This window comes from Geotrypetes seraphini, chromosome 4 (assembly GCF_902459505.1).
Source record: "Geotrypetes seraphini chromosome 4, aGeoSer1.1, whole genome shotgun sequence".
NCBI lineage: Eukaryota > Metazoa > Chordata > Amphibia > Gymnophiona > Dermophiidae > Geotrypetes > Geotrypetes seraphini.
The window spans coordinates 40,605,699-40,631,378 of record NC_047087.1 but is presented as its reverse complement, the minus strand read 5'-3'; the positions used below and the strand labels follow the sequence as shown (position 1 = coordinate 40,631,378).

At 41.9% G+C, this 25,680-nt stretch overlaps 3 protein-coding genes across 6 annotated transcripts in view; 1 reads left to right on the top strand and 2 right to left on the bottom strand.

Moving 5' to 3' along the window:
* The window catches only part of CEP89 (centrosomal protein 89), a 182,446-nt gene extending 182,302 nt beyond the window's left edge, over positions 1–144 (bottom strand). Inside the window, exon 1 of the mRNA XM_033942233.1 lies at positions 2–144. The gene's annotated coding sequence lies outside the window, so the exon portion shown is untranslated. The remainder of the gene's footprint in view (position 1) is intronic.
* Positions 50–9,323, top strand: FAAP24 (FA core complex associated protein 24). 3 transcript variants are annotated; one of them, XM_033942238.1, is made up of 5 exons: positions 50–196; positions 1,400–1,515; positions 4,304–4,443; positions 5,597–5,749; positions 7,284–9,323. In XM_033942238.1, the coding sequence occupies exons 2-5, from the start codon at positions 1,404–1,406 to the stop codon at positions 7,530–7,532; spliced, it is 654 nt and encodes a 217-aa protein (XP_033798129.1). In that variant the 5' UTR covers positions 50–196; positions 1,400–1,403; the 3' UTR covers positions 7,533–9,323. The 3 variants fall into 3 exon arrangements, with proteins under 3 accessions (XP_033798129.1, XP_033798127.1, XP_033798128.1); XM_033942236.1 differs by having other exon boundaries at positions 143–275; XM_033942237.1 differs by having other exon boundaries at positions 152–275; positions 1,358–1,515.
* A 14,398-nt stretch (positions 9,324–23,721) lies between these two features.
* Positions 23,722–25,680, bottom strand: part of RHPN2 (rhophilin Rho GTPase binding protein 2) — a 119,471-nt gene continuing 117,512 nt past the window's right edge. For both annotated transcript variants that reach the window (XM_033943394.1, XM_033943393.1), the window contains one exon: positions 23,722–24,637. In XM_033943394.1, the coding sequence (XP_033799285.1) occupies positions 24,386–24,637 (252 nt within the window). In that variant the 3' untranslated portion in view covers positions 23,722–24,385. The remainder of the gene's footprint in view (positions 24,638–25,680) is intronic.

Below are 25,680 nucleotides of genomic sequence, written 5' to 3'. Positions count from 1 at the left end.
CCTTAGTTACCACATTGGCTTAAAAAGTTTTGAACTTCTGGGTCTGCCTTCTCACGTCAGCCTTGCGTCCGCTCGCCCTCTTCCACTTTCTCATTGCTCTGCTCCTCTGTCAATCATAATCCCCAACCTCGCCGCGTCGGTTAGCGGGTCAAACGAATGTGACCTGAAATGTGATTGGGTCTGAACAAGGCGAATGGTGGGCAGATATATAGGGTTAATGCTGGTACGGGTCGTTTGAAGTTAAGGATGGTTTATTTTCATTTGTTATAAGAAAGGTAAATGCCCCAGTTGTTAATTTATTTATTTTTTGCTAATATAAGCAATGTGCAGTTTTGACATATTTATATTATTGTGAATATATTTGTATTAGCAGTAGTTACTATTGTAATAATTTCTAAAGGAGTAGTGTAATGGTTAGTGCAGTGGACTGAGATCCTGGGAAACTGGGTTTAATTCCCACTGTAGTTCCTTGTGACTCTGGGCAAGTCACTTAACCCTCTATTGCCCCAGGCATTAAAAAACTTAGATGTCTGAGCCCTTTAGGAATATAGAGGAAGTACTGTAACTGCATATAATGTGTGCACTGTGTCTGGCTAGTAGCATTATAGAAATGACTAGTAGTGGTAGACTTCTGTTAATAATTAGCCAAGTAGACTTAAGGATTGCCACAGGAAATGGATATCCCCGTTTAGATCTAAGTATTTCTAGATTGCCTGGGCTATCTATCCACCATCACAAAGGATGGTGGGCTACCCTTCCTGTGTGAAATCAATGCATCACCAATCTGACTCTAAACTAAATTAAACCTTAAGTTTATATACCGCATCATCTCCACGGATGTGGAGCTCTGCAAGGTTTACAAGAACTTAAAATATAGGAAGAGAAGGAAAAAAAAGGTTTACATGAAATTATATATAGAAGAGAAGAGTAAGGGGGGAATAGAATTACATTTTAGTGAAAAGCCAGGTTTTCAGTTGCTTGTGGAATTTATTGTTCTGTCCCCCTAAAAGTCAGAGCCAGGCATGCTGAACTGGCAATAGTGGCTGCTGTACCTTTCAAATTTGGCCCGCTAAAGAAGCGAGGAGCTGTTGCTTCTTTTGGGCCCGAGTCCAATAGTAGCTGCCAAATGATAGTTTTTAGATACCTGGTGCCTGGGAATTTTCTATCCTTAACTGTAATAAATAGGAACAGGTAAAGTGGTATTTCTAAATAGAAAATTATGTTTTTATATAGCTAAAAGAAAGTTGGTTAAGGGTTACAATCCTTAATTTGTTATAATCCATTTAATATAGTGTCCTTTTTATGAGTCATGAGAAATTGATGTGATAGATTTGCTAAGACTGGCTTATTTTCTTAGATGTTTTTATTCTGCTTTTGCTCAACTAACACATACTCTCAGCTCAATGACAGCAAAGGAGAGCACTCCAGTTCAAGTAGGTGCTGCTGCTGTACCTTATGGACATGCAATTGGAAGTGAGAAATGGAGAGGATCAGCATTAGCTCAGCAATTGCAAGGTGAGTACAACCTTTTAACAATTGTCAAAAGTATATAGAAATCAGAAGTTAAACTGACTCACAACAGAGGCTAAAGTGCAGAACTAGATAAAGTTAATGAAATGTATTTATTAGATTTGATATACCTTACTATCTGGAACTTCCACTCAGACCAGTTAATAACCCTGGTCATAGGTTTTCTCAATGTTGCTCTCTGATATTGTGCTGCAATATCCTCTTAGACCAGGAGTGTCAAAGTCCCTCCTGAGGGCCGCAATCCAGTCGGGTTTTCAGGATTTCCCCAATGAATATGCATGAGATCTATTTGCATGCACTGCTTTCATTGTATGCTAATAGATCTCATGCATATTCATTAAGGAAATCATGAGAAGCCGACTGGACTGTGGCCCTTGAGGAGGGACTTTGACACCCCTGTCTTAGATGGTCTGCTGATTGCCTTGATATTGTTCATTATACACTGAATAATCTGTATATGTATTGTCTTCTACTATGAAACAAACATGACCAGAACAAACACATTGCCTTTTACATGTAGGATATTTTTTGACTGGACCATCACAGCCTCTGAGATGGGGCCTATGGATTGACTTGGGGGATGGCAAGGGGCTGGAAAGGAGTGCCAGTGCTGTGCTACTGTAGAAAATATAACTAGTTACAATCACTAGTTAGATGGGATAAAAAAAATAACTAGTTTCTGATTTCAGTTACTAGTTAGTTGTTACTTTATTGTAACTCTATGAACAACACAATGCACTCTTGAGTAGGGACTGTTTAGTGCTGCGTGCGTCTGGTAGCGCTATAGACATAAGAAGTAGTAGTATAGTCCTTTATTTTCAAATGAGTTTCTTATTGACTCTGAGTATTAAAAGCATTTCAAAATGCTCATCGGTTAAGCTGTTCTTGTGTGGTGTAAGAATCTGTCCACCAGTGCTGAAGAGTCTCCACTTATGCACTTGATGGAAGGCTCGTATTCTTCAGAATAAGCACTTCCTTCATCGTTGGATAGTGCTGCAGACTGGATATATCACATGCAGTATCATGCAAGAAGAGGTCTAGTTCTGACTGTATAGCATTGTCCCCTTTATTTAATTCATAGATAGAAGTAGAAGAAGCCGGTGTCTTCATTGGAAGATGGTACTGCATTAGGAGTTGTGTTTGCAGCATCATCCTGAGCCTGCATTGCTTGCATCAGCAAGTATTTGGCACAAGCTCCAACAGCATCTGACAATCCAGCACAGCTTAAATTGTGAATGTGAAACACTTACTACTATCAAATCATCCTTAGCTTCAAATGGACCAAAACGCTTAATGACATTCATTAGAGCATTTACAAGTGGGATGGCAAATTTGAGCAAAGGCCTGATGGAAATAAGATGTGCACACAGGGAAGCAATTGTTGGCAGAGCAACACTGGTCTTCAGCTTGCAGTGTATCCAGTGCCATAGCAATTGGTTTATCACCTTAATATACTCTGCTATGAAAGCAATTTCATTTGAGCAGAAAGCTGTTTGAGTTTGAGGTCCTTCCACCTTCCTTAAATATTTTTGAGATTTCGCAGCATATTTTTAGTGTTTGAAGTATTTATAAAGCACATTCATAATAGATGTTTGATAATTTTTGAAAGATTATATACCCGCTCTACTTTTTGATGTTTATCATTGTACAAATAAAGATGGGGGGGTGGGGGGAAGAGATATGAATGAATTCTTGGATACCTGAGTCATGGGTGGGTAGAGGGGCGATTTGTAAGGGGGGTGAAGAAACCTTGGATTTAATGGAATATGGGAATGTTTGAAAGCACTGTATACTCTATGCTGTTAGTTTAACGCTACAAGCTTGTTTGGATTGTACCTGGATTGGGAATTGTTGCATTGTTTATATTATACCATCTTTCTTTCTTCAATAAAAGTTTTTTTAAAAACCTGGAGAAACCATTTTTTCACTCAACATGTAATTAATCTCTGGAATTTGTTGCCAGAGAAGGTGGTAAAAGCAGTTAGCTTAGCAGGGTTTTAAAAAAGTCCATTATTAAGATAGACTTGAGAAAATCCACTGCTTATTTCTAGGATAAGCAGCAATCATTGGTTTTACTCCTTTGGGATCTTGCCAGGTACTTGTGACTGAGCTTGATGAACCTTCAGTCAGTCCCAATATGGCATTGCTTACATTCTTCTGACTTTTTTTTTAATTTTATAAAATATTTATTAATTTTGCATATCTATGTATGTGGGAGCCTTCAGAGTATTTTTTTTAATAAAATAAGGGTATCATATGTACCTACAAGTCTTATTTCTAGATGCTACCTTATGATAAACTTTTCTATCTGGAGGTGGAGGAATCTTATTGGTTACAGCAAAAGGCAAAGAGGGTTCAAATGTCCTTCTCCCACTGATCCTACATTTCACTCTTCACTGCATTAGCACAACTTAGGACTCCTTTTACAAAGCCACACTAGAGATTTCGACTATGGGCCAGCAAGGTAAATGCTCCAACACTCATAAGGATCCTGCCAGGTACTTGTGACCTATATTGGGTATTGTCAAACAGGATACTAGATTTGATGAACTTTTGGTCTGACCTAGGGACCCTTTTTTTTTTTTTTTTTTACAAAGCTGCGGTAGCGATGCTGCTGCTATAAATACACTGAAGGCCATTTAGTACATTTACTCTGGTAGCATCGCTGCCGCAGCTTTGTGAAAGGGCCCCTACTGTGGTAGTTTTATATGCTGTTTAAAGTAGTCATGCAAATGAAGCTAGCTCTGATTATCTCAAATATTTGCTTTTCTAGGAAAAATTAAATTAGTTTTTGAGGAGAATTTGGGATTGGTGGATTTTCATCTTCCAAATAGAATTTGTATACTGTACGTATCTGAAACTGATTTGGTGTCGGGAAATGGCTTCAAACGAAGACTCGTGCGCTTTCGAAATGTAAGTATTGCATTTTTACCCTGACTGTCTTCCTTTTTTTTATGGCCACCTTGTCAAATGGCAGATCCAGTCACTCACCTGTTCTGTTCCATCACTAGATAGAGGTTTGAGGGGAAAGTTTATAATGACTGCCAGGTATTTGCTGTTAAATAGATTGACAGTGGTCAGTATGTCCCTTGTGTAAGGAACACTCTTATACCTGGAGTTTGCTCCTAGTCTCATGTACTGAATCAAGCCTGCTCCACTACGTCAAATTCTGGTGGAACCTCAAATGTCAAATGTTCAGGGAATTTAATGCCATCATTATGGAAAGCTTAACATGGTAGAATAAACTACTCAACCAACCCAGCAAAATATCCAAAATCGAGATCAATAGCACAAAAGAGAAGTTCACACTTCATACCAATCAAGGTCTCAGTACAAAAATAACAATGCCCAAAATAAAAACGGGCAAGCTTGCATTCTCATTGGCCAAAATAAACTCCACCCAACAAAACTAACTTCTCTTAAATTGTGCTGTTGTATGTTTTATCAATTACTTCAATGTCTAGTCAATCTTGGTGCAAACTCAAGCTTTTTCAAAACAATAGTCGTAAACTAGTCCTTAAAACATATCACTTTGAAATCTTTATATAAACACACTAATCTTGAGATGCTTTTGCTGCTTACCTGACAGGAATCCTGTTTTCACAGTACACAAGTGCTGCTGCTTCAGGGAAAAAGACCATGGCAGTGTCTATACTCCTTTGCGCCAACTCATAAAAAATAGCAGTCAACAGCAAAATAACACTTTTTTTTTTTTTTTTTTTTAAAGAGATAATTCATTTATATTAATCAGTTTGAACAAAAGTGGATACATTTGTTAAACACAGTAATACCTTCTGATTTAAATGTTGCTGTGGAGTGGAAAGCATTTATATGAAGCTCTCCAGGGGAATCCACATAATTGCTTGCATAAATGAATGGTGTAAAGTGGGGGGAAAATTATTAGAGAATCAATAGCTTTTTTTCCAAATGTTATATGAGCAGATCAGAGCCTTAGACTGGTGGCAAAATAGATTTAAATTGCTAAGAAAAGGCTTTTTTAAATACTTTATTAAAAACAAAACACAGACTAACTTGGCTGTAAATCTCATCTCTTCTCTGATGAAAGGCTAGCAATCTTCATGGGATTGTAATCACAGAGAAAACTCGTCTGAGTGAGCAGTACTTTCCTCCGATACAGAAGTTCATTGTACTGGAACTTGGAATGACATTACTTCCAGTTGCTAGCCAAAGTGAAACATCGCAACTAATTATCCAGTTAGTACGTATCCTTTTGTAATGTATACAGTCTTTACTTACTTATGTAGAAGTTTGTTTCTGAAAGATTTCAAGTCATGAAAAGTATATTTGACAACAGTTATAGAATTTGTAGTTTATCTTTGCAATGAAAACAGAATTAAACTTAGTCAATGTGTCTAGTGGTCCACAACACTAGGGTCTTGCATCTGAATTAGCAAGTTGCTTGCAGAAAACTGTCACTCCTGTTTTCACTACCTCCTTTCCTAAGGAGCTGCTCCTGCCTTCTGTTTTCTGCAAGCAAATAGTACAGAAGTGTTTTTGATCTACTCTTTGGTTTTGTTGTTTTGGACATTTTTTTCTCAGTATTCCATGGAGGGTCAGTGCCTAGGGGATCGCATGGCAGGTCTGCTCTAGCAGGATCAGCCCTTGGGGCCCCCTTAGCTAGCTAGCCAGCTTGCTTTTATATTTTTGAGCTCGGCAGCTGACTCCTGCATAGCTGCTCACATCCTGCTTTAGGCAGGAGCTTGAGCACAGTCTGTTTGGCTTAAGAGTGGGCCAGCAGTGTAGTACTCCCCCCTTTCACAGTATGGTTTTCTGGGGGTTGAGATTCAGTCAGACTGGCACCCAGAAGACCAGGTTCCTCTAGCAGACTTGTTCTCCCTTGATTCAAGCTGAAATCCTATGCTGAAGCAGGCAGGCAAGACATGGCACAGTGAATAAAGCTATTGCAGCCTATGGGGAAAATCCAGGGAGTCCCCAAAAGTTTAATTTGAGGAATATGGCCCCAGTCCCCCCCACCCCAATATGGTTGGCTGTCACCCTGTTACTCACTGTGCCATGCTTTGTACTGGGAGCTGTAAGTGTGGAAGCTGGAAACAGCATATAGGGAGAACTCTGCCTCAACAAGCTGGAATCCAGACTGCTTGTGTTTTATGACTACCTCTCTAGCCCAATGAACTGACCAGAAACCTCAACCCCTACTAGAACCCGCACACTCCAGGCAAGGGGAGAAAAGCAGTTGGCTCCAATCCTGGACAAAAACAGTCATGCAGCCTGTACTCAAGCCAACTGTGGACAAAGCTGGGGTGAACCCCTGAATTGTAAGTACAAGCTGTTCAAGTGAGTGCACTACAAAGCAGACTCGACCTCAGTCTGCACTCTCCCACAGCCAGAGCTGTCCCATAAAGAGGATCCTTTGGACTCTGCAGCACTGAAAAAACATATGAGCAGAAAAGACAAGCTCCTACTGTCTCGCTTGTAGGAAGACAACTGGCGAATTGAAAGACAGCCCCAGAGGGATTGGGAGGCAATTCGCCAGTTCTTGCAAAAAGAGATTGAATACCCACAAGTTCAAGAATGTGTGTCTACAAGAAAGATTAACGAGGTAAGATCCTAATATTTCCTTACTGTTGAATTTCCTGTGTAAGGTATTCATAAGCTTTTTTTCTACTGTATTTTAGAATTGAGGTCTTACTATTTTTGAATTAAGGCATGTTCTGCAAAAAAAAGCAAGGGTACTACTTGATGCTGCTGTGAAATTTTATTACATATTTTAGGTTCGTGAACAAAGCAAAGAACACGAGAGTAATCCTTTCTTCCATAGAAAGCGCCCTCACCTGATGGAGACTTCAGTGCTGCAGACTGTTCAGCAGATTCCAGGAGTTGGAAAAGTTAAAGCTTTACAGCTTCTTCAGCAGTTTCCAAACATCAATAAGCTTAGCAATGCTTCAATTCAACAGCTTGAGTTGGTGGTGGGACGAGTTTTAGCCCAACAAATTTATACGTTCTTAACACAAACAAAGTGAAAGTCCTGATTACTTTATGTAAACTGTTCAATGTTTTCATACGTGGTAGGGAATACCATCCTTGCCATTTTTTAATTTATTTTTTAGAGAACTTTGTTACTGTTTGGCAGCTAGCAGACCAGTTGCGAAAGGGGCAGGGACATGCCAGTGACTTTTTTAAAAAAAGGCAGCGATCCACATAATTGATAGAATTTAGGTGCAAGTGTTTATACCACCCTTTGACATGGTGCAAATGGTTGCACCTAAAATTGAAGGCATAAAAGCAGATTAATAATCAAGAAAAGCATAATATGAATATTTTTAACAGTTTCTTTAGTGAATAGAGAAAAGGAAAACCATCCTTGCCATATAATTATACATTTATTTTATTCAAGATTAGGAACTTTTATTTTAGGTACTGTAGATTTGGAAGTATGGGTTCTATTCGCCCTATATAAACATTCTTATTTGCAAGGCTCCTCAATTGTACAAAACTAGGAACTATAAAATATAAATAAGAGGCCTCAGCTGTGAGCTTGACTTCATGCCTCTTCTGCTTCTATCCATACATTTCCCCAAATATATATACTTAAGCATCTATCTACATGACCTGAGTGAAAGTCAGAGGTGCCTGAAAGCTCAAACAGTAAATATAGAAATTATTCCAGAGTGCTGATTTCTCTGTGCTCATCTGTAGGTATTTACTTGGATCTTACTGAAAGTTCTCACATGTGGCTCAGCAAAAATATGGAATCCATAGTGCAGGTGCTGTTAGCTGCATTAAAGTAAATGTGAAATTTTGATGCCTTCTATACCTTTAGCAGTGCATAGTATGCCAGTGCTTTTAATGTATGTATTTTATACTTGCTAATTTTCAAAAAGAATCATAGTACCTAGCTTCTCTTTTGAAACGTTCCTAAAGTATAAGCATTGAAAGTACTCACGTAGTATGTACTTAGGTGAACAATTTTCAAATAGCTCCCAGGTGTTACAAGCTAAATCATCAGTAACTTAAACAGGATTAATATTTGTTCATCCTGGCCTGCCTATATATATATATCAGTCATACACTTCTTAGGCTGAACATATAGGTCAGTGTTAAAATAAGGTTGGATTAATTAGGATGAGATGTATATCTTTTTGTTAATTCAAACACAATACTGTGGTGTGTCTTTCAGTTCCCAGTTTTATAGCGGATAACTGATCTGCCAGTAGTATTTACTTAAGTATGTTTCAACAGTTGGGGGGCACATCAATAACTTTATGTTGCTGCAGTTGGAAAGCTTCGTGGAAGGTGGTGCAGAGGGTCCGCTAAATAGAAATTGTGTACTTGGTAGGAAATTTTGGGTGAAGAATCTATAATCAGCATTTGGAGAAGATGCTTTGCAGTTAGATTAACATACCTTTGTACTAATATGTATGGGAAATGAAATGTCTTTTGTTAATATCTATTAAACAAGAGAAAACAAATGATTTAATGAGTTTGGGAGTTACTGCAACCCTGGATAATAAATCACAAACAGGAAACCTTTGCTTCTGAGTAAGCATGTGAAGAAATGGTAGCTAATCCATGTAACAATTATGTAAATATTTCTGGACATAACACTGAATTAGCAACAAAAATAGCCTAATGCAGGATGTGCTTGAGCATCCTGTATTACTTTGTATATAGATGTTATGTTTAGCATGCAATATTCTATTCTATTTTTTTTTTTTTGAGAAGTGTATCGAGGCAGAGAGTGAGCAAAGAAGTAGTAACCATTTAGCATGTGCACATTGAGCACTAACTAGTTACAGCAGGGTTAATGCAGGTTATCCTTGACAGTAAGGGCTCATGTGTTTTTAATTTTAAAAAAAGTTAATATGGCCACACCTTAATGGTGACAAATAAATCTTAACTAAAAACCTTTTACCAGACAGGGGACCCAACACGGTCCGTGTTTCGGACAACCTTCATCAGGGGTCCATGGTAATAAAGGTAAAAAGAAATATATCACAAAAAGAAGCCTGGAAAAATAGCGTTTGGTAGCACACCAGTGAATCTCTGAAATGCACTACAAGTTCGTCACAGTAAAAAGTCTGCAGTTTTGGTTTGTTTTCTCTGGTCTGTTTTTTCACTGCAGACGAAGTTGGACCCTTGGTTCTTTTGTTGTTTTGTTGCTTCACACCTTAATGGTAACATTAGCATTTGGCCATAAATGATACAAATACAAAAAAGGCTTTTCTTTGGCGGGCAAGAAATAGGTTTAATGTGCCCTTAGGTGGGTTTTGCTCACACCTTAAATACAGCTTAATAAAAGAGCCCCTAAATGGCAACAATCATTTCAAAGGAACCGAAGAACCTAGAAGTTAAATAAATGAAATAAAGGATGTCTTTGGAGATGTTTTGTGGTTAGAACATAGCAACCATCATACGAGGTTAGGCCAATGATCCATCTAGCTCACTGACCTGATTGAGAACAGGGAGGAGTGTTGGTCATGAATTTGAACTTTAGCACAGTAATGGGCTCTCCCTGGTGGTAGCCATCATATTCATGGAGTCTCTAGAAACCACCTTGCTAGAGAGTGCCAAGCTTAAATCTAATTTGTGGATCTGCTATGTAAATGATACTTTCATCATTTGACCCCATGGATGGGAAAACCTCTGACTTTGTAAACCATCTGTATAACAGCCACTCCAACATAAAATTCAGCATGGAGACAGAGGCCAATAGATGCCTCCCCTTTCTGGATGTAATGATCAGAAAGCAGTCAGATGGAAGCCTGGGACACATGGTATATAGGAAACCCAGCCACACATACACTAGTGAACAGAGCACTAATAGTTTGTAACCCAGGCAGCCATCAGAAAGAAACTTATTGCACTTCTTCGAAGGAATTAACAAACGGTTGGACAGAGAAGACCCCCAGAGACATCATATATCTAGATTTCCAAAAAGCCTTTGACAAGGTACACCATGAACGCCTACTTCAGAAACTGAAGAACCATGGGGTGGAAGATGACATACATAGATGGATCAGAAACTGGTTGGCGGGTAGGAGTAAAGGGCCACTACTCGGACTGAAGGAGGGTCACGAGTGGTATCCCGCAGGGCTCGGTGCTCGGGCCGCTGCTATTTAATATATTCATAAATATAGAAACAGGGACGAAGTGTGACATAATAAAATTTGCGGACGACACCAAACTATTTAGTGGAGCTTGGACTAAAGAGGACGGCGAAGAATTGCAAAGGGACTTGAACAAACTAGGGAAATGGGCGACGAGATGGCAGATGAAGTTCAACGTTGAAAAATGTAAAGTATTACATGTGGGAAGCAGAAGCCTGAGGTACAACTCTACGATGGGAGGGATGTTATTGAATGAGAGTACCCAAGAAAGGGACGGGGGTAATGGTGGACATGACAATGAAGCAGACGGCACAGTGCGCAGCTGCCGCTAAGAGAGCAAATAGAATGCTAGGTATAATCAAGAAGGGTATTATAACCAGAATGAAAGAAGTTATCCTACCGTATCAGGCAATGGTGCGTCCGCATCTGGAGTACTGCGTCCAATATTGGTCGCCGTACCTTAAGGATGTGGCGTTACTCGAGAGGGTTCAGAGGAGAGCGACGCGTCTGATAAAGGGGATGGAAAACCTTTCATATGCTGAGAGATTGGAGAAACTGGGTCTCTTTTCCCTGGAGAAGAGAAGACTTAGAGGGGATATGATAGAGACTTACAAGATTATGAAGGGCATAAAGAGAGTAGAGTGGGACAGATTCTTCAAACTTTCGAATAATAAAAGAACAAGAGGGCATTCAGAAAAGTTGAAAAGGGACAGATTCAAAACGAATGCTAGGAAGTTCTTCTTTACCCAACGTGTGGTGGACACCTGGAATGCGCTTCCAGAGGACGTAATAGGGCAGAGTACTGGGGTTCAAGAAAGGATTGGACAATTTCCTGCTGGAAAAGGGGATAGAGGGGTATAGATAGAGGATTACTGCACAAGTCCTGGACCTGTTGGGCCGCCATGTGAGAGGACAGCTGGACACGATGAACCTCAGGTCTGACCCAGCGGAGGCATTATGCTCTTATGACACCCTGCAGGACACGTTTCTTGCTAATGGCTACAGCAGAAAGGCTACCTCTCTAGCTCTAAAATTTATGGATACCCAACCCAGAAAATCAGCAACGGCAAACATCCATTAGAGAACAATGCTGCAACAGAACAAAAAAATGGTAGTGCTTCCTTTTGTCCAAGGAGTAACAGATTGCATAGAGAAACTACTAAAGAAAAACATCATCAAAACAGCCTACACATGTGAAACATTGGTGAAACTGGACACATTATAGAGAAAAGGCTGAAAGAGCACAAGAGACACCATAAGCTCTGCAACACAGAAAAATCAGCTATAGACCTCTATAGCAGGGAAACTGGTCATACGATTAGATTTAATAAAACAAAAGTCCTGCAGAAAGAAGACCGCTGGTGGCCGAGAAGAATCAAAACGGCAATAGAGATAGCAAGACACCCCAATAACTTCAATGGAGATAAAGGACTCTCCATAAACAAAGCATGGCAACTGCTCATCCAAAAGAAATTCAGTGCAAAAAGGACTAGGGCCGAGGACAAGCACCATCTTCCTCCATTTAAGTTTCCACCCCCTCTTTTTTTTTTTTCCTTTTGACAGAATTTTTAAAAATGTGACCAAACCTACCCACCAGAATTTAAAATTGTGTCCAATGGACATTCCTGTCAATATTCAAATTTGTGTTTCTAACAAACTTTCCAGCCAAAATTCAAATTCATGACCAACAGTCCACCCTGTTCTCAATCAGGTCAGTGAACCCACTATATATATATATATATATATATATATATATATATATATATATATATATATATATATATATATATATAAAGACAAACAGGAGATCTCACAGCATACCCTGAAGAAAGCCATAGCATAATGGCTGAACCATCGGTTCTACCTACCCAGACATGGCGAGACCCAAACAGCAACAATCATAATGTCAGCCGTGGAAGCCTTAGGAGAACAATGTACTGTATTTCTTCACATTAAATTTTAACTGCCAAACCTTATTCTTCTTATTGCTCTAGATCTCTTATGCTTTCTTCTCCCTCTGGGCAATCCTCTCAAAAAGGCAAATCTTTCTCTCTAACCCTTCAACATTGCTCACAAATATATTAGAGAGAATCAACCCCAGCACTGAACTCTGTGACACTCCACTACTCACCATCCTTTCCTCTGAGCGGATACCATTTATCACTATCCTCTTGTCAGTCAACCAATTTCCAATTTAGCTCACCACTTTGGATAGTAACTTCATCCTATTCAGCTTATTCATAAGTCTGTGAAGAACTGTATTAGCTTTGCTGAAATCCAAGTGAACTACAGTTCTCCCTCCATATCCACGGGGGTTAGGTGCAGAGCTGGACCGTGAAGTGTGAAAAACTGTGAATAACTTCTCAGCCAGCTTTGACCCACCCCCACCTCCCGGACCTTACCTGGTGGTCTAGCGATCTTACGCTCCTGCCCTGTGCAGATCACTCATAGAAAATGGCTGCCGTGAGCTCCTGTAGTCTCTGAAAAGACTACGGGAGCTCACGGCAGTCATTTCCTATGAGTGATCTGCACGGGGTAGGAGTATAGGAAGATCACTCCTGCCCCGAAAACCCGCTATACCACCAGGTAAGGCTTAAACATAGGCAAAAAAAAAATTAAAAATCGGCCTCCCCCAACCAAAAAAAACTATTGCGAATATCCGAATCCGTGGATTCGGAGGGAGAAGTGTATATTGAGTGCATATCCATTATTCATATCTCTGGTCACCCAGTCAAAGAAAATCAATCAGATTCATTTGGCAGGATTTTCTTTTGGTAAAAAGCCTTGCCTTGAACCCTGCAACCCATTGGATTCCAGGAAGCTCACTATCCTTTCCTTCAACACTGCTGAGCTCTACCATTGTAGAGGGTACCTTACTAAATTTCCTAGGTCTGTTAAGGATTTTACACATTCATAGCCCTTGGTGAAGTGGGGGAGAAAGAGCAGTCATATGTATTGTTGCGACACCTGCTGGCTGTTTAGAGCCCATGAAATGTAATGTCAGAAAAAGCCTTGACCTCTAGGATCATTGCTGCAATGAACTAACTCAGTACGGTGGAGAGAATGGGACAATCAAATTAGAGGAAAAATGTCCCAGATAGTTGTAAGTAAGTATTAGAAGTCAAGCACTGATTGCAACTGATTTGGAAGAAATTATTGCTGCATTTTCCTACCAGGCCAAAAAATATACTTTTTTCATTAGGCCACAAGCATGGTTACTAAATGTTTTTGTTGCTATTTGCCACCTCTTTCTTCCTGTATCTGTTCAATACAAATGTTTTTGGAAACAAGCAATATGATGAACAAAGAAATAGACCAGGACATTTTTATGCATGTTTTAATATTAAACCTTTATTAATTGAGTTAGAACATAAAACTGTACCATGTAACTACAAAAGGTTCTTCCCTTATTGGAACACAATACTACAGCTTAGTCAGTTATTACATGTTCAAAGTGCATATGGAAAATCTTGCCCAAGGGGTGATTGTCACTTACAAACAGCTCATCATCCTCAACATAAAACTATTTTGAGGATATATTAATTCCAAAGCAATGAGATATTACATCATTCTGGGGTAGAACAAAGGGACTGTTATGAAGCTGTGTTAAGTAGCTAGTACAGGTCTGCACTAATAGCTGTCAGTGCAGTAATAAATATCTGTGCTGTTTAACTTGGGTAGGAGTAAGTCATGGGTATGCAATGACCGCAGATGGGGAATGGCCAAGTGTGATACATAGCATATGGGCTGGTGGTGTGTGGTAGCTGTCACACCTGGCGATAGCAACATTGCACTTAATATACCTCAAGAAATAACATTTAATTATAGCAGTGCTGCTGGCAGTCCAGTAGTGTGGCCATGTTCCTGGGAAGGATAACTCCTGATGCACCATCCTATAAGGCAGGGGTAGGGAACTCCGGTCCTTGAGAGCCATATTCCAGTTGGGTTTTCAGGATTTCCCCAATGAATATGCATTGAAAGCAATGCATGCAAATAGATCTCATGCATATTCATTGGGGAAATCCTGAAAACCCGACTGGAATACAGCTCTCGAGGACCAGAGTTCCCTACCCCTGCTATAAGGCAATGACACTCCTCACCCTTCAAGGATGATTCTCCCCATCTGCTATACCCCTGATTTAAGCCCTGCACCCCCTAGGCAATGAACTCTATCCCTACCCCCATCACTTACCCACACATTCCATGTACAGTGGTTCTCAACCCCATCCTGAGGGCATAGCCAACCAGTTGGGTTTTCAGGATATCCACGAGAGAGATTCCCATACAAAAGAAGGGATGTATGTATACCTATCTCATGCATATACCTTGTAGATATCCTATATATTAGCCCCTTAATTCTCTAATCTTGCAAGCACATTTTTGTGTTTAGTGCACAAAACTACATGTAGATTATAGAATAACGAGTTGGTGCCTTTTCAATTAACTTACGCACATAGTTTAGAAACATAGAAACAGAAACATAGAAATAGATGGCAGATAAGGACCACGGCCCATCTAGTCTGCCCACCCCAATGACCCTCCCCTACCTTTCTCTGAGAAAACCGATAACGTGGAAGAAATGTGGTCTACTTTGAAAGCCACCATACAAGAAGCAACAAACCGCTATGTTAAATCAGTAAGTAAACGGCGAAGGAACAATAAGCCACAGTGGTTCTCTGCAGAGATTTCGGACCTCATCAAGGAGAAGAAGGTTTAACCTACTTAATTAAACCTCAGACATTTAGTTTGGTGTGATACACCTGTGTGTGATTTGAGTCACTTTAAGTGGGAGGATATGTGGGGGGTGGTGTCCTAATTTATTCCTCCAGAATTGCACACAGTATTCCAGGTGGGGCTTAATTGGCACTAATTTGCAGTTATGCGCCTAGGTACTATTCTATAACGTTAGGGCCTAAATTCTATAACATATAATTGCGAAAGAGGCAGGGACATGCCAAGTATTTTTTTTAGAATACTGTCAGTATGACCTGCATAATTGATAGAATTTAGGCGCCTTTGACATTGTACAAATGGTTGCACCTAAAGTTAAGGACATAAAAGCAGACTTAACACTGCTATAGAATGCACACTTAGCATGCATCATCCTGGCATTTAACTTTAGCCAACTTTTATAGAATTACAGTCATGTGAAAAAATTAGTACACCCCATGAAATATTCAGTTCTTTCTTAAGAAATGTTCACATATCGATGTTAAATCTTTTTTTTAATTTATCTCTGGAAAAGAAAGTGATGTAATTGCAGGTAAACAATAAAATGTTTCCTTGATTTACTCATGAAACAAAAGATATCCACAAAAATGTGTATTCTAACTGAGGAATAAATTAGGACACCCCCCCCCCCCCCCACATATCCTCCCACTTAAAGTGACTCAAATCACACACAGGTGTATCACATCAGGTGCACATGATTAGAACATCGTTAATTAGCATTTTGAAGAAGGTTTAACCTACTTAATTAAACCTCAGACATTTAGTTTGGTGTGCTCATGACTGCTTTGGCGAGTGAACACCATGGTGAGATCAAAAGAGCTGTCTGAGGCCTTCAGAAAGAAGATTGTAGCAGCTTATAAACCTGGTAAGTAATTTTAAAAGATCTTGAAATAATTTGACATTAGCCATGCCACAGTCCAGAAAATAGTGTACAAGTGGAGGCCTTTCAAACAACTGCCAACGTGCCCAGGTTTGGCTGTCCAAGCAAGTTGACCCCCCAGAGCAGACCGCAAGATGCTAAGTCTCCAAAAACCCTAAAATGTCATCATGGGACCTACAGCAGGCTCTTGCTATTGTTGATGTGAAAGTGCATGCCTCTACAATCAGAAAGAAACTGCACAAATTTAACTTGCATGGAAGATGTACAAGAGGAAAACCTAATTTTTTCATATGACTGTACTTCCTGGATTAGCATGAAACATATTTGAGTAGTGGTGTGCCTTTGATGGGGCTCATTACCTATAGTGTGAGAGTTAGGAAGAGGAGGAATCATCCCGGAGATTTGTGATCAGGTTTGTTACTGTTTGATGTTTCAAAGGGGAAGGAGCTGCTGCCACTATGGCAGACCATTGTGTTTTACCCTGCGCTGGCACTGCATTACATGGTTTAATAAACTGCATGACTGCACCCATGCTATATGGTAATGTATGTAATGTGATGCCTGTGCAGTAAGTGTCTTGAGTGGTAAATGCAGAGCAGATGCTGAGCATATTTACCACACTTACTGTAGTTGTGCATATGTGCAAAAACTTACCACACTTTAGTAGAAGACCCTAGAGACTCAACTGCAGTATGTTTTTTTCTCTCTTAAATAAGTATTTACATCCACTATATCATGTAAGATAAACTTTATACTGCTACTTTTAAAAATATATTTACATGTTTCATATTGTCCCATTTTACCCTAAACACTGAAAACACATTTTGAGTATCAAATAGCATATTATCTACCCTGTAGATAGCATCTCAATCTAACACTATTGTGTTAGCAAACTGCAATTTAGGTAATCACAAAGTGCAATTAGTTCCCTCTGATAATAAGGCAATTAAAAATACCTTCTGTTCTCTCTACTCTAATCCAAGTTAAAAAATAATACAGAACATTGTTCAACAAATCAATGTTAACTTCATTCTTAGGCAAATTTACACATACAAAAAGACACTTTCATACTTCAACCCTGTTAGATACATTAATATTAAGCACAGTTACTTACCGTAACAGGTGTTATCCAGGGACAGCAGGCAGATATTCTTGACTGATGGGTGACGGCACCGACGGAGCCCCGGTACGGACAATTTTAGAGTGATTGCACTCTAAGAACTTGGAAAGTTCTAGTAGGCCGCACCGCGCACGCGCGAGTGCCTTCCCGCCCGACAGAGGCGCGCGGTCCCCAGTTAGGATAAGCCAGCTAAGAAGCCAACCCGGGGAGGAGGATGGGACGCAAGAATATCTGCCTGCTGTCCCTGGATAACACCTGTTACGGTAAGTAACTGTGCTTTATCCCAGGACAAGCAGGCAGCATATTCTTGACTGATGGGTGACCTCCAAGCTAACAAAAAGAGGGATGGAGGGAAGGTTGGCCATTAGGAAAACAAATTTTGCAAAACAGATTGGCCGAAGTGTCCATCCCGTCTGGAGAAAGCATCCAGACAATAGTGAGATGTAAAAGTATGAACTGAGGACCAAGTAGCAGCCTTGCAGATTTCCTCAATAGGAGTGGAACGGAGGAAAGCTACAGATGCTGCCATAGCTCGAACTCTATGGGCCGTGACAGAACCTTCCAGTGTCAGTCCGGTCTGAGCATAACAGAATGAAATGCACGCTGCCAGCCAATTAGACAACGTACGTTTAGAAACAGGACGTCCCAATTTATTCGGATCAAAGGACAGAAAGAGTTGGGGAGCTGATCTGTGGGGCTTAGTACGCTCTAAATAGTAAGCTAGAGCCCTCTTACAGTCCAAAGTATGTAGAGCCTGTTCTCCAGAATGAGAGTGAGGTTTCGGAAAGAAGACAGGCAGAACAATGGATTGGTTGAGATGGAATTCAGAGACAACCTTCGGGAGAAACTTTGGATGTGTACGCAGAACCACCTTGTCATGATAAAAGACCGTAAAAGGTGGATCTGCAACTAGTGCATGTAGCTCACTGACCCTCCTCGCAGAGGTAAGAGCAATAAGGAAAAGTACTTTCCAAGTGAGAAACTTGAAAGGAGTGGTAGCCAAAGGTTCAAATGGAGGCTTCATTAAGGCGGAAAGAACCACATTGAGATCCCAGATTACAGGAGGGGCTTTAAGAGGTGGTTTCACATTGAAAAGACCCCGCATGAATCTGGACACCAAGGGATGAGCCGAGAGAAGTTTTCCATGAACTGGCTCATGAAAAGCAGCAATAGCACTAAGGTGGACTCTGATGGAAGTAGACTTAAGGCCAGAGTCAGACAAAGAAAGTAGATAATCCAACAAAGTCTCCACAGCAAGGGAAGTGGGATTATGTGACACCAGGAAGAAAATCGTGTCCACTTCTGATGGTAACATTGCAGAGTGGCCGGTTTCCTGGAGGCATCCAGAATGGAACGAACGGGCTGAGACAAAGAAGTATTATGAGAAGTCAGCCCGAGAGAAACCAAGCTGTCAGGTGCAGAGACGGAAGGTTGGGATGCAGAAGTGTCTCCTGATGTTGCGTAAGCAGAGAAGGAAACAGCGGAAGAAGAAAAGGCTTCCTGGCACTGAGTTGAAGTAGAAGAGAGAACCAATATTGCCTGGGCCACCGTGGAGCAATCAGAATCATGGTGGCTCTTTCCCTCTTGAGCTTGAACAAGGTTCGCAACATGAGAGGCAGAGGAGGGAAAGCGTACAGGAACAGATTGGACCAATCGAGGAGAAATGCATCCGCTGCCAGATGGTGAGGAGAGTAGAGTCTGGAGCAGAATAGGGGCAGCTGGTGATTGTGAGGAGCTGCAAAGAGGTCTATCTGAGGAGTGCCCCACTGAGCGAAGATGGACTGTAGAGTTAAAGGATCGAGTGTCCACTCGTGAGGCTGAAGAATTCTGCTGAGCTTGTCTGCTAAAGAATTCTGTTCTCCCTGAATGTAGATAGCTTTCAGAAAAAGTTGGTGATCTGTGGCCCAAGCCCAAATCTTCTGGGCTTCCTGGCACAAGAGGCGAGAGCCTGTCCCCCCCTGCTTGTTGATGTAGTACATCGCAACTTGATTGTCTGTGCACAGCAGGAGGACTTGAGGAAAGAGAAGATGTTGGAAGGCCTTGAGGGCATAAAACATCGCTCTGAGTTCCAGGAAATTGATGTGATGCTTCATTTCCTGGGCTGTCCAAAGTCCTTGAGTTTGGAATTCGTTCAAATGAGCTCCCCAGGCATAAGGGGAGGCGTCGGTGGTGATGACAAGTTAATGAGGAGGTAGATGGAACAGAAGACCTCTGGAGAGATTTGAGGATATCAACCACCATTGTAGAGACTGACGAAGAGACGATGTCACAGATATGTGTCGTGAGCAGGGATCCGTCGCTTGGGACCACTGGGTAGCTAGGGTCCATTGAGGAGTGCGCAGGTGAAGACGTGCGAAGGGTGTGACATGAACTGTGGAGGCCATGTGACCCAAGAGTATCATCATTTGATTGGCAGAGATGGAACGTTGTGGAAGCACCTGCTGACATAGAGACTGAAGAGTTTGAAGACGGTTGGACGGCAGGAACGCTCTCATGAGGACTGTGTCTAACACCGCTCCAATGAATTGAAGTCTCTGAGTGGGGATGAGATGAGATTTGGGTAGATTGATCTCGAACCCCAGAAGTTGGAGAAACAGGATGGTCTGGTTGGTGGCCAGGAGTACTGTCTGAGATGAATTGGCCTTTATCAACCAATCGTCCAGGTAAGGAAAGACTTGAAGGTGGTGAGAGCGTAAAAAGGCCGCCACCACAATCAGACATTTGGTGAACACTCTTGGAGAGGAGGCAAGGCCGAAGGGCAGCACCTTGTACTGGTAATGACAGTGATTGATCATGAAACGGAGGTATTGTCTGGAGGTCAGATTGACCGGTATGTGAGTGTATGCCTCTTTGAGATCGAGGGAGCATAGCCAGTCGTCTTGATTGAGAAGAGGGTAGAGAGTGGCTAAAGAAAGCATCTTGAATTTTTCTTTGACTAAGCATTTGTTGAGATCGCGAAGATCTAGAATTGGTCTGAGATCTCCTGTTTTTTTGGGGACTAAAAAGTAACAGGAGTAGAATCCCTGTCCCTTTTGATCTAGAGGAACTTCCTCTATGGTGTTCAAAAGGAGGAGGGATTGAACCTCCTGGAGAAGGAGGGAAGACTGAGGAGTGTTCGAAGCAGACTCTCTTGGTAGACTTTGGGCAGGCAGGGTCTGAAAGTTGAGAGAGTAGCCATGGCGGATGATGTTGAGGACCCATTGGTCCGAAGTGATAACTTCCCACCGGCTGAGGAAAAAAGTGAGACGGCCACCTATAGGTTGAGGTAGGTGGGTAGATGTTTGGACGCTGGCTATGCCCTGGAGAATCAAGTCAAAAGGGCTGCGTAGATTTTTGCTGTAGAGGTGGCTTCACAGGTTGCTGTTGCTGTGGCCTAGGAGTCTGTCGTTGTTGCTGACGTTGACGCCTAGGTTGCTGGGGAGCTGATGGCAATGGACGAGCCACATAACGGCATTGATAGGCCGACTGCTGTCTGAAAGGTCGTGCCGGTGGAGCTTTCTTTTTCGTTTTGAGCAGAGTGTCCCAGCGAGTCTCATGGGCGGAGAGCTTTTGGGTGGTCGAGTCCATGGATTCCCCAAAGAGCTCATCCCCCAGGCATGGGGCATTAGCCAACCGATCTTGATGGTTGACATCAAGCTCGGATACTCTAAGCCAGGCAAGGCGGCACATGGCCACAGACATGGCCGTGGCTCTAGTGGTAAGCTCAAACGTGTCATAAATTGATCTTACCATAAATTTACGGAGTTGGAAAAGAGAAGACGAGCAGTGGTGGAAAGCCTGTCGTTTCCGCTGAGGAAGGTACCTTTCAAAGGAAGCCATGGTGGTAAGGAGATGCTTGAGATAAAAAGAAAAGTGAAAAGCATAATTACCAGATCTATTAGCTAACATTGCATTTTGGTATAACCTCTTACCGAATTTGTCCATGGCTTTGCCCTCTCTGCCAGGAGGGACAGAAGCATATACACTGGCTCCCGTGGACTTCTTAAGTGTAGATTCCACAAGCAGAGATTCATGTGGAAGCTGTGGCTTATCGAATCCAGGAATAGGGATTACTTTATATAATGAATCTAATTTACGGGGAGCTCCTGGGATGGTCAAAGGAGTCTCTAGGTTCTTATAGAAAGTTTCCCTCAGGATGTCATGAAGAGGGAGTTTCAAAAATTCCTTTGGAGGCTGATCGAAGTCAAGGGCATCAAGGAAGGCCTTGGATTTTTTAGACTCAGCCTCCAAAGGAATGGAAAGAGATTCACACATCTCTTTCAGGAAGGAAGTGAAAGATGTAGAATCCTGTTTTGAGGATGGATCTGGAGCAGCAGGATCATCCTCATCCGAGGAACACTCACCCTCAGAAAAAAAAGGCTCTTTGGAGTCACCCCACAGATCAGGGTCCCTAATATGGGAGCTACGGTCTCGAGACTCCGGAGTAGAGGGTTCTAGGTGTCGGGATTTGCGTGCCGACTTACCCGACCTCATAGATACGGTACCGGGAGATGTTACCGACTGCAGCGGTGCCGAAGTCTGCACCGACTGATGCTGGGCTCTCGGTTCCGGTGCAAGAACTGGCATCGATATCGATGAGGTCGAGTGAACCGGTACCGAGACAGTGGACGCAGACAATAAAGGTTGCTCCACTACCGGTACCGGCGGCTCAGACCGGACCGGGACCGGAAGGTTCGGTGCCAATAGAGCAGGAAGGAGTTGTTGTAACTGCTCCTTGAGCTGTGTTTGTAGGACGGCTGCAATGCGCTCATCCAAAGAGGGCAACGGTACCGCCTTTTTCTTTTGCGGTACCTGCGGTGCTGCTCGACGCCCCGAAGATGAGGAGCCCGAGGTCGAGGGACTCACCTTGATAGGGGCGGAGCGCTTCCGCGGGCGCCTCACGGTCGGCAGGACTGGGCTCACTGCAATCGAGACCGGAGGACGCTCCAGCAGGGAAGGCTTCTTAGCCGGCTTATCTGGATGTTGCGACGCCGGTGCGGTGTCGACGAAGTGGGTGCCGACTGTGATGGGGCCGATGCCGGTGTCGATGCCGCAGGATCGGACATATCGGCACCGAAGAGTAATCGCTGTTGTATCTGGCGATTTTTTAATGTACGTTTTTTTAACATGGCACAGCGGGTGCAGGTGGAAGCCTGATGCTCAGGACCCAGGCACTGTAAGCACCAGTTGTGCGGGTCCGTGAGGGATATAGGCCGTGCACACCACTGGCACTTTTTAAACCCTGGCTGGGGGGGCATGAAAGTGAAAACGGCTTCTGCCAAATCGAAGGCTGAGGCCTCGATGGTGGCAGTAGGCCCCGCTGGGGCAAAACAGAAATGAAGAAAAAAATAAAGAAATAAACTCTCGGTTTTTTGTTGTTTTTTTTTAGAAAAAGAAAAGAAAGAAGGGAAAAAACTCCCAAAAAGGTTTCGCGAGCGGGAAGGCGTATAAGAAAAAATTTCAACAGCCGTTGAAAAATGCGACTTCTTAGCTCCGCGGAAACTAAGAAACTGGGGACCGCGCGCCTCTGTCGGGCGGGAAGGCACTCGCGCGTGCGCGGTGCGGCCTACTAGAACTTTCCAAGTTCTTAGAGTGCAATCACTCTAAAACTGTCCGTACTGGGGCTCCATCGGTGCCGTCACCCATCAGTCAAGAATATGCTGCCTGCTTGTCCTGGGATAAACACAGTAACATAATGACAGCAAATAAAAACCACATCAGGCATCTAGCCTTCTTAATTCTGATTAAGGTTATACTCGTGGCAGAATTATTGCCATGTGTTTAAAAAATTTTTCTAATACAAAATCTTTCATAATATTTGGTTCCATATATATCATCCATATCAAAAAGACAACACTCAGGGCTAGATTCTCAAAACTTTGTAGTAAAAACCAATGGGCCGCTGTCACAGCCGTTATTGTAGCGATTTAAAAAAGGCGAGTCATTCTCCAAAACTGCGCATGCAAATGAGGTTGGCAGAGAGTAGCAAAGGTTCGCTAAAATTTACATGAGATGAGTCGCTGGTGATATTGATCAAAAGAGGCATAAATGTTTGCATGTGCCAGGAAAAGCAACACCATAAGAGGTGTGTCAATCATAGGTGTGTCAGAGCTACTGGATGAAGGGAGGGGAGATGCAATGTTGGCTTTCAACAAGCACGCATAAGACATGCCTTTTCTCCCCCCCCCCAACCTGCTTTATATAATTCATATAAATCTTGTAATTTGGTTTTAATGTCAAACTTTATCATGAACCACAGCCAGAAACACACAAGACATGGCTAAAATACATGCGCTCAAGAAGCGTGCTTTTGTCCACCACCATCATCCTCCACACACACACACACACACTCACACAAAAAAAGACTATAATTTATATGAATCATGTCATCATTTTTTTTTTTCATGAGCCACAGTCAAAACACACACCAGAGCTGCGCCTTATCATAGTACCGGCAGCCCCGAACCAGTCGCTGATTTTTGATTGCAAAAAGCCGAAACCATGCCTGGAGAATCACTCAGTGATGTTGAAGAAGCCACTGGAGTGCTCATTTAAATATTGATGAGTCCATTTGCATGGCAGAGTCAGAGACTGCTAGGAAGCTCAGAAACAACCATGGTAAGCAGTTTTGATAATCCGCCTCTAAAATACATGCATGCTAAACAGTCTGGAACCGGTTTAGCGACTGCGTTAAAGGTAACCTTAAGTTTTGAGAATCTGGCCCTCAATCACAAAAGTCAAATCAAATGAATTATTGCAGATGCTAAGGGCCTCTTTTATAAAGCTGATTAGCACGGGTCATCATGGTAAATGCCCTGAAACCCTTTAAATCCCTATGGGCTTCTGGGCTTTTGCCATGTGACACTTGCTAGTGCAACTTCATAAAAGAGGCTCTAAATTTGTTATATTCCCACTAAAGAGGTTTTTATTTTTCCTACAGTCATCGATGGAGGATTTCCATCTGCATTGGGATCACAAACATATTTAAAATCATAGAAATCCAGTTACAGAATAAACAACTTACATTCTGAAATCTGATTTCATAGATATAGTTTGTCAATATAACACACCATCATAGTTCAAATCAGTAAAAGGAGACAATTTCTTTTCCACCCGAGATTTTCCATTGATAGCTGAGGGAAGGCAGAGGGTACTTGCTGCTTTCTGTCTGTTTTTAAATCCCCAACTCAAAAAAGACAGTTTCTTTGAGATTTTTTTGGTCTTGTCATTTTTGTCTTCATCTATAGCTAAACAAATCATGGAGTATGTTTTTTGCATGCCCATGGAATATGTTGCACACTTGTTATGCTGCAAATGAAGAAAAGAAATCATTTCTGAATATGTATAACAGTAGAAAAATAATACTAGAATCACTTTGTAAACCAAACTGCATTAATCATATTCACATTTAATAATGCTGTTAGAGCCTTAAATAAAATTCAGGGCTTGAATCGGGAATACCTGTATGTACTAAAGGTTTTTCCCCCCACTGTGTATCTGTAGGAAAAATACTTAGGGGCCCTTTTACTGAGTTGTGGTAAAGCATTAGAGCAGGGGTGCCTAATACGTCGATCATGATCAACTGGTAGAACGGGAAAGCAACGCGAGTTGATCGCGGAGCCCATCCCAGGCTCCGTGATAGACTCATGTTGCCGTCCCGATCTACCGGGCCGATCAGCCTTCCTCTCTCCCCGCTGCCCCAGCTCTCCCTGGAGAAGCATCGGACCGACCAGCATTCCTCTCCCTGTCAATTCTGATGTCGGAGAGGAAGTTCTGGGCCAGCCAATCACTGCCTGGCTGGCCCGGAACTTCCTCTCCAACATCAGAATACATTAGATAAGAGTGAGTGTCTGCCAGCATAGATAGGGAAAAATGTTTGAGTACCTGAATGTACACTACTTAGGTTATAAGTGGTATATAAATTCTAAAATAAATAAATAAATGAAGACGTCCATCTGCTTTGAAAATAAGCACCTTAATGCTAAAAGCATATCTGCAGCTGCTTCCCTCTAATTATATACCAGTCAAAAAAATTCTTAGGAATTGCTACTATTAATCGTTAATATAGAACTGTAGAAACTTTATTTGATTTTCCTTTTTATAGGCAAGTGAGAATGGCTCTTTGCTTCTTTTATTCATTTTAGGGCTGATATTCAGCACTATTTAGACAGCTGGGAACAGTTCTCGGTTATCTAAACAGCACACAGCCGGCTATCTCATACTGAATATCTGACTTAGCAGATTGGTCAATGACTGGCTATATCGCGCAACATATCTGGTCACTGCCAATATTCAGAGGCTCGCTGGCTAAGTTCAGCGGTCAAAGATAACCACCTAAATGGGTAGTCTAT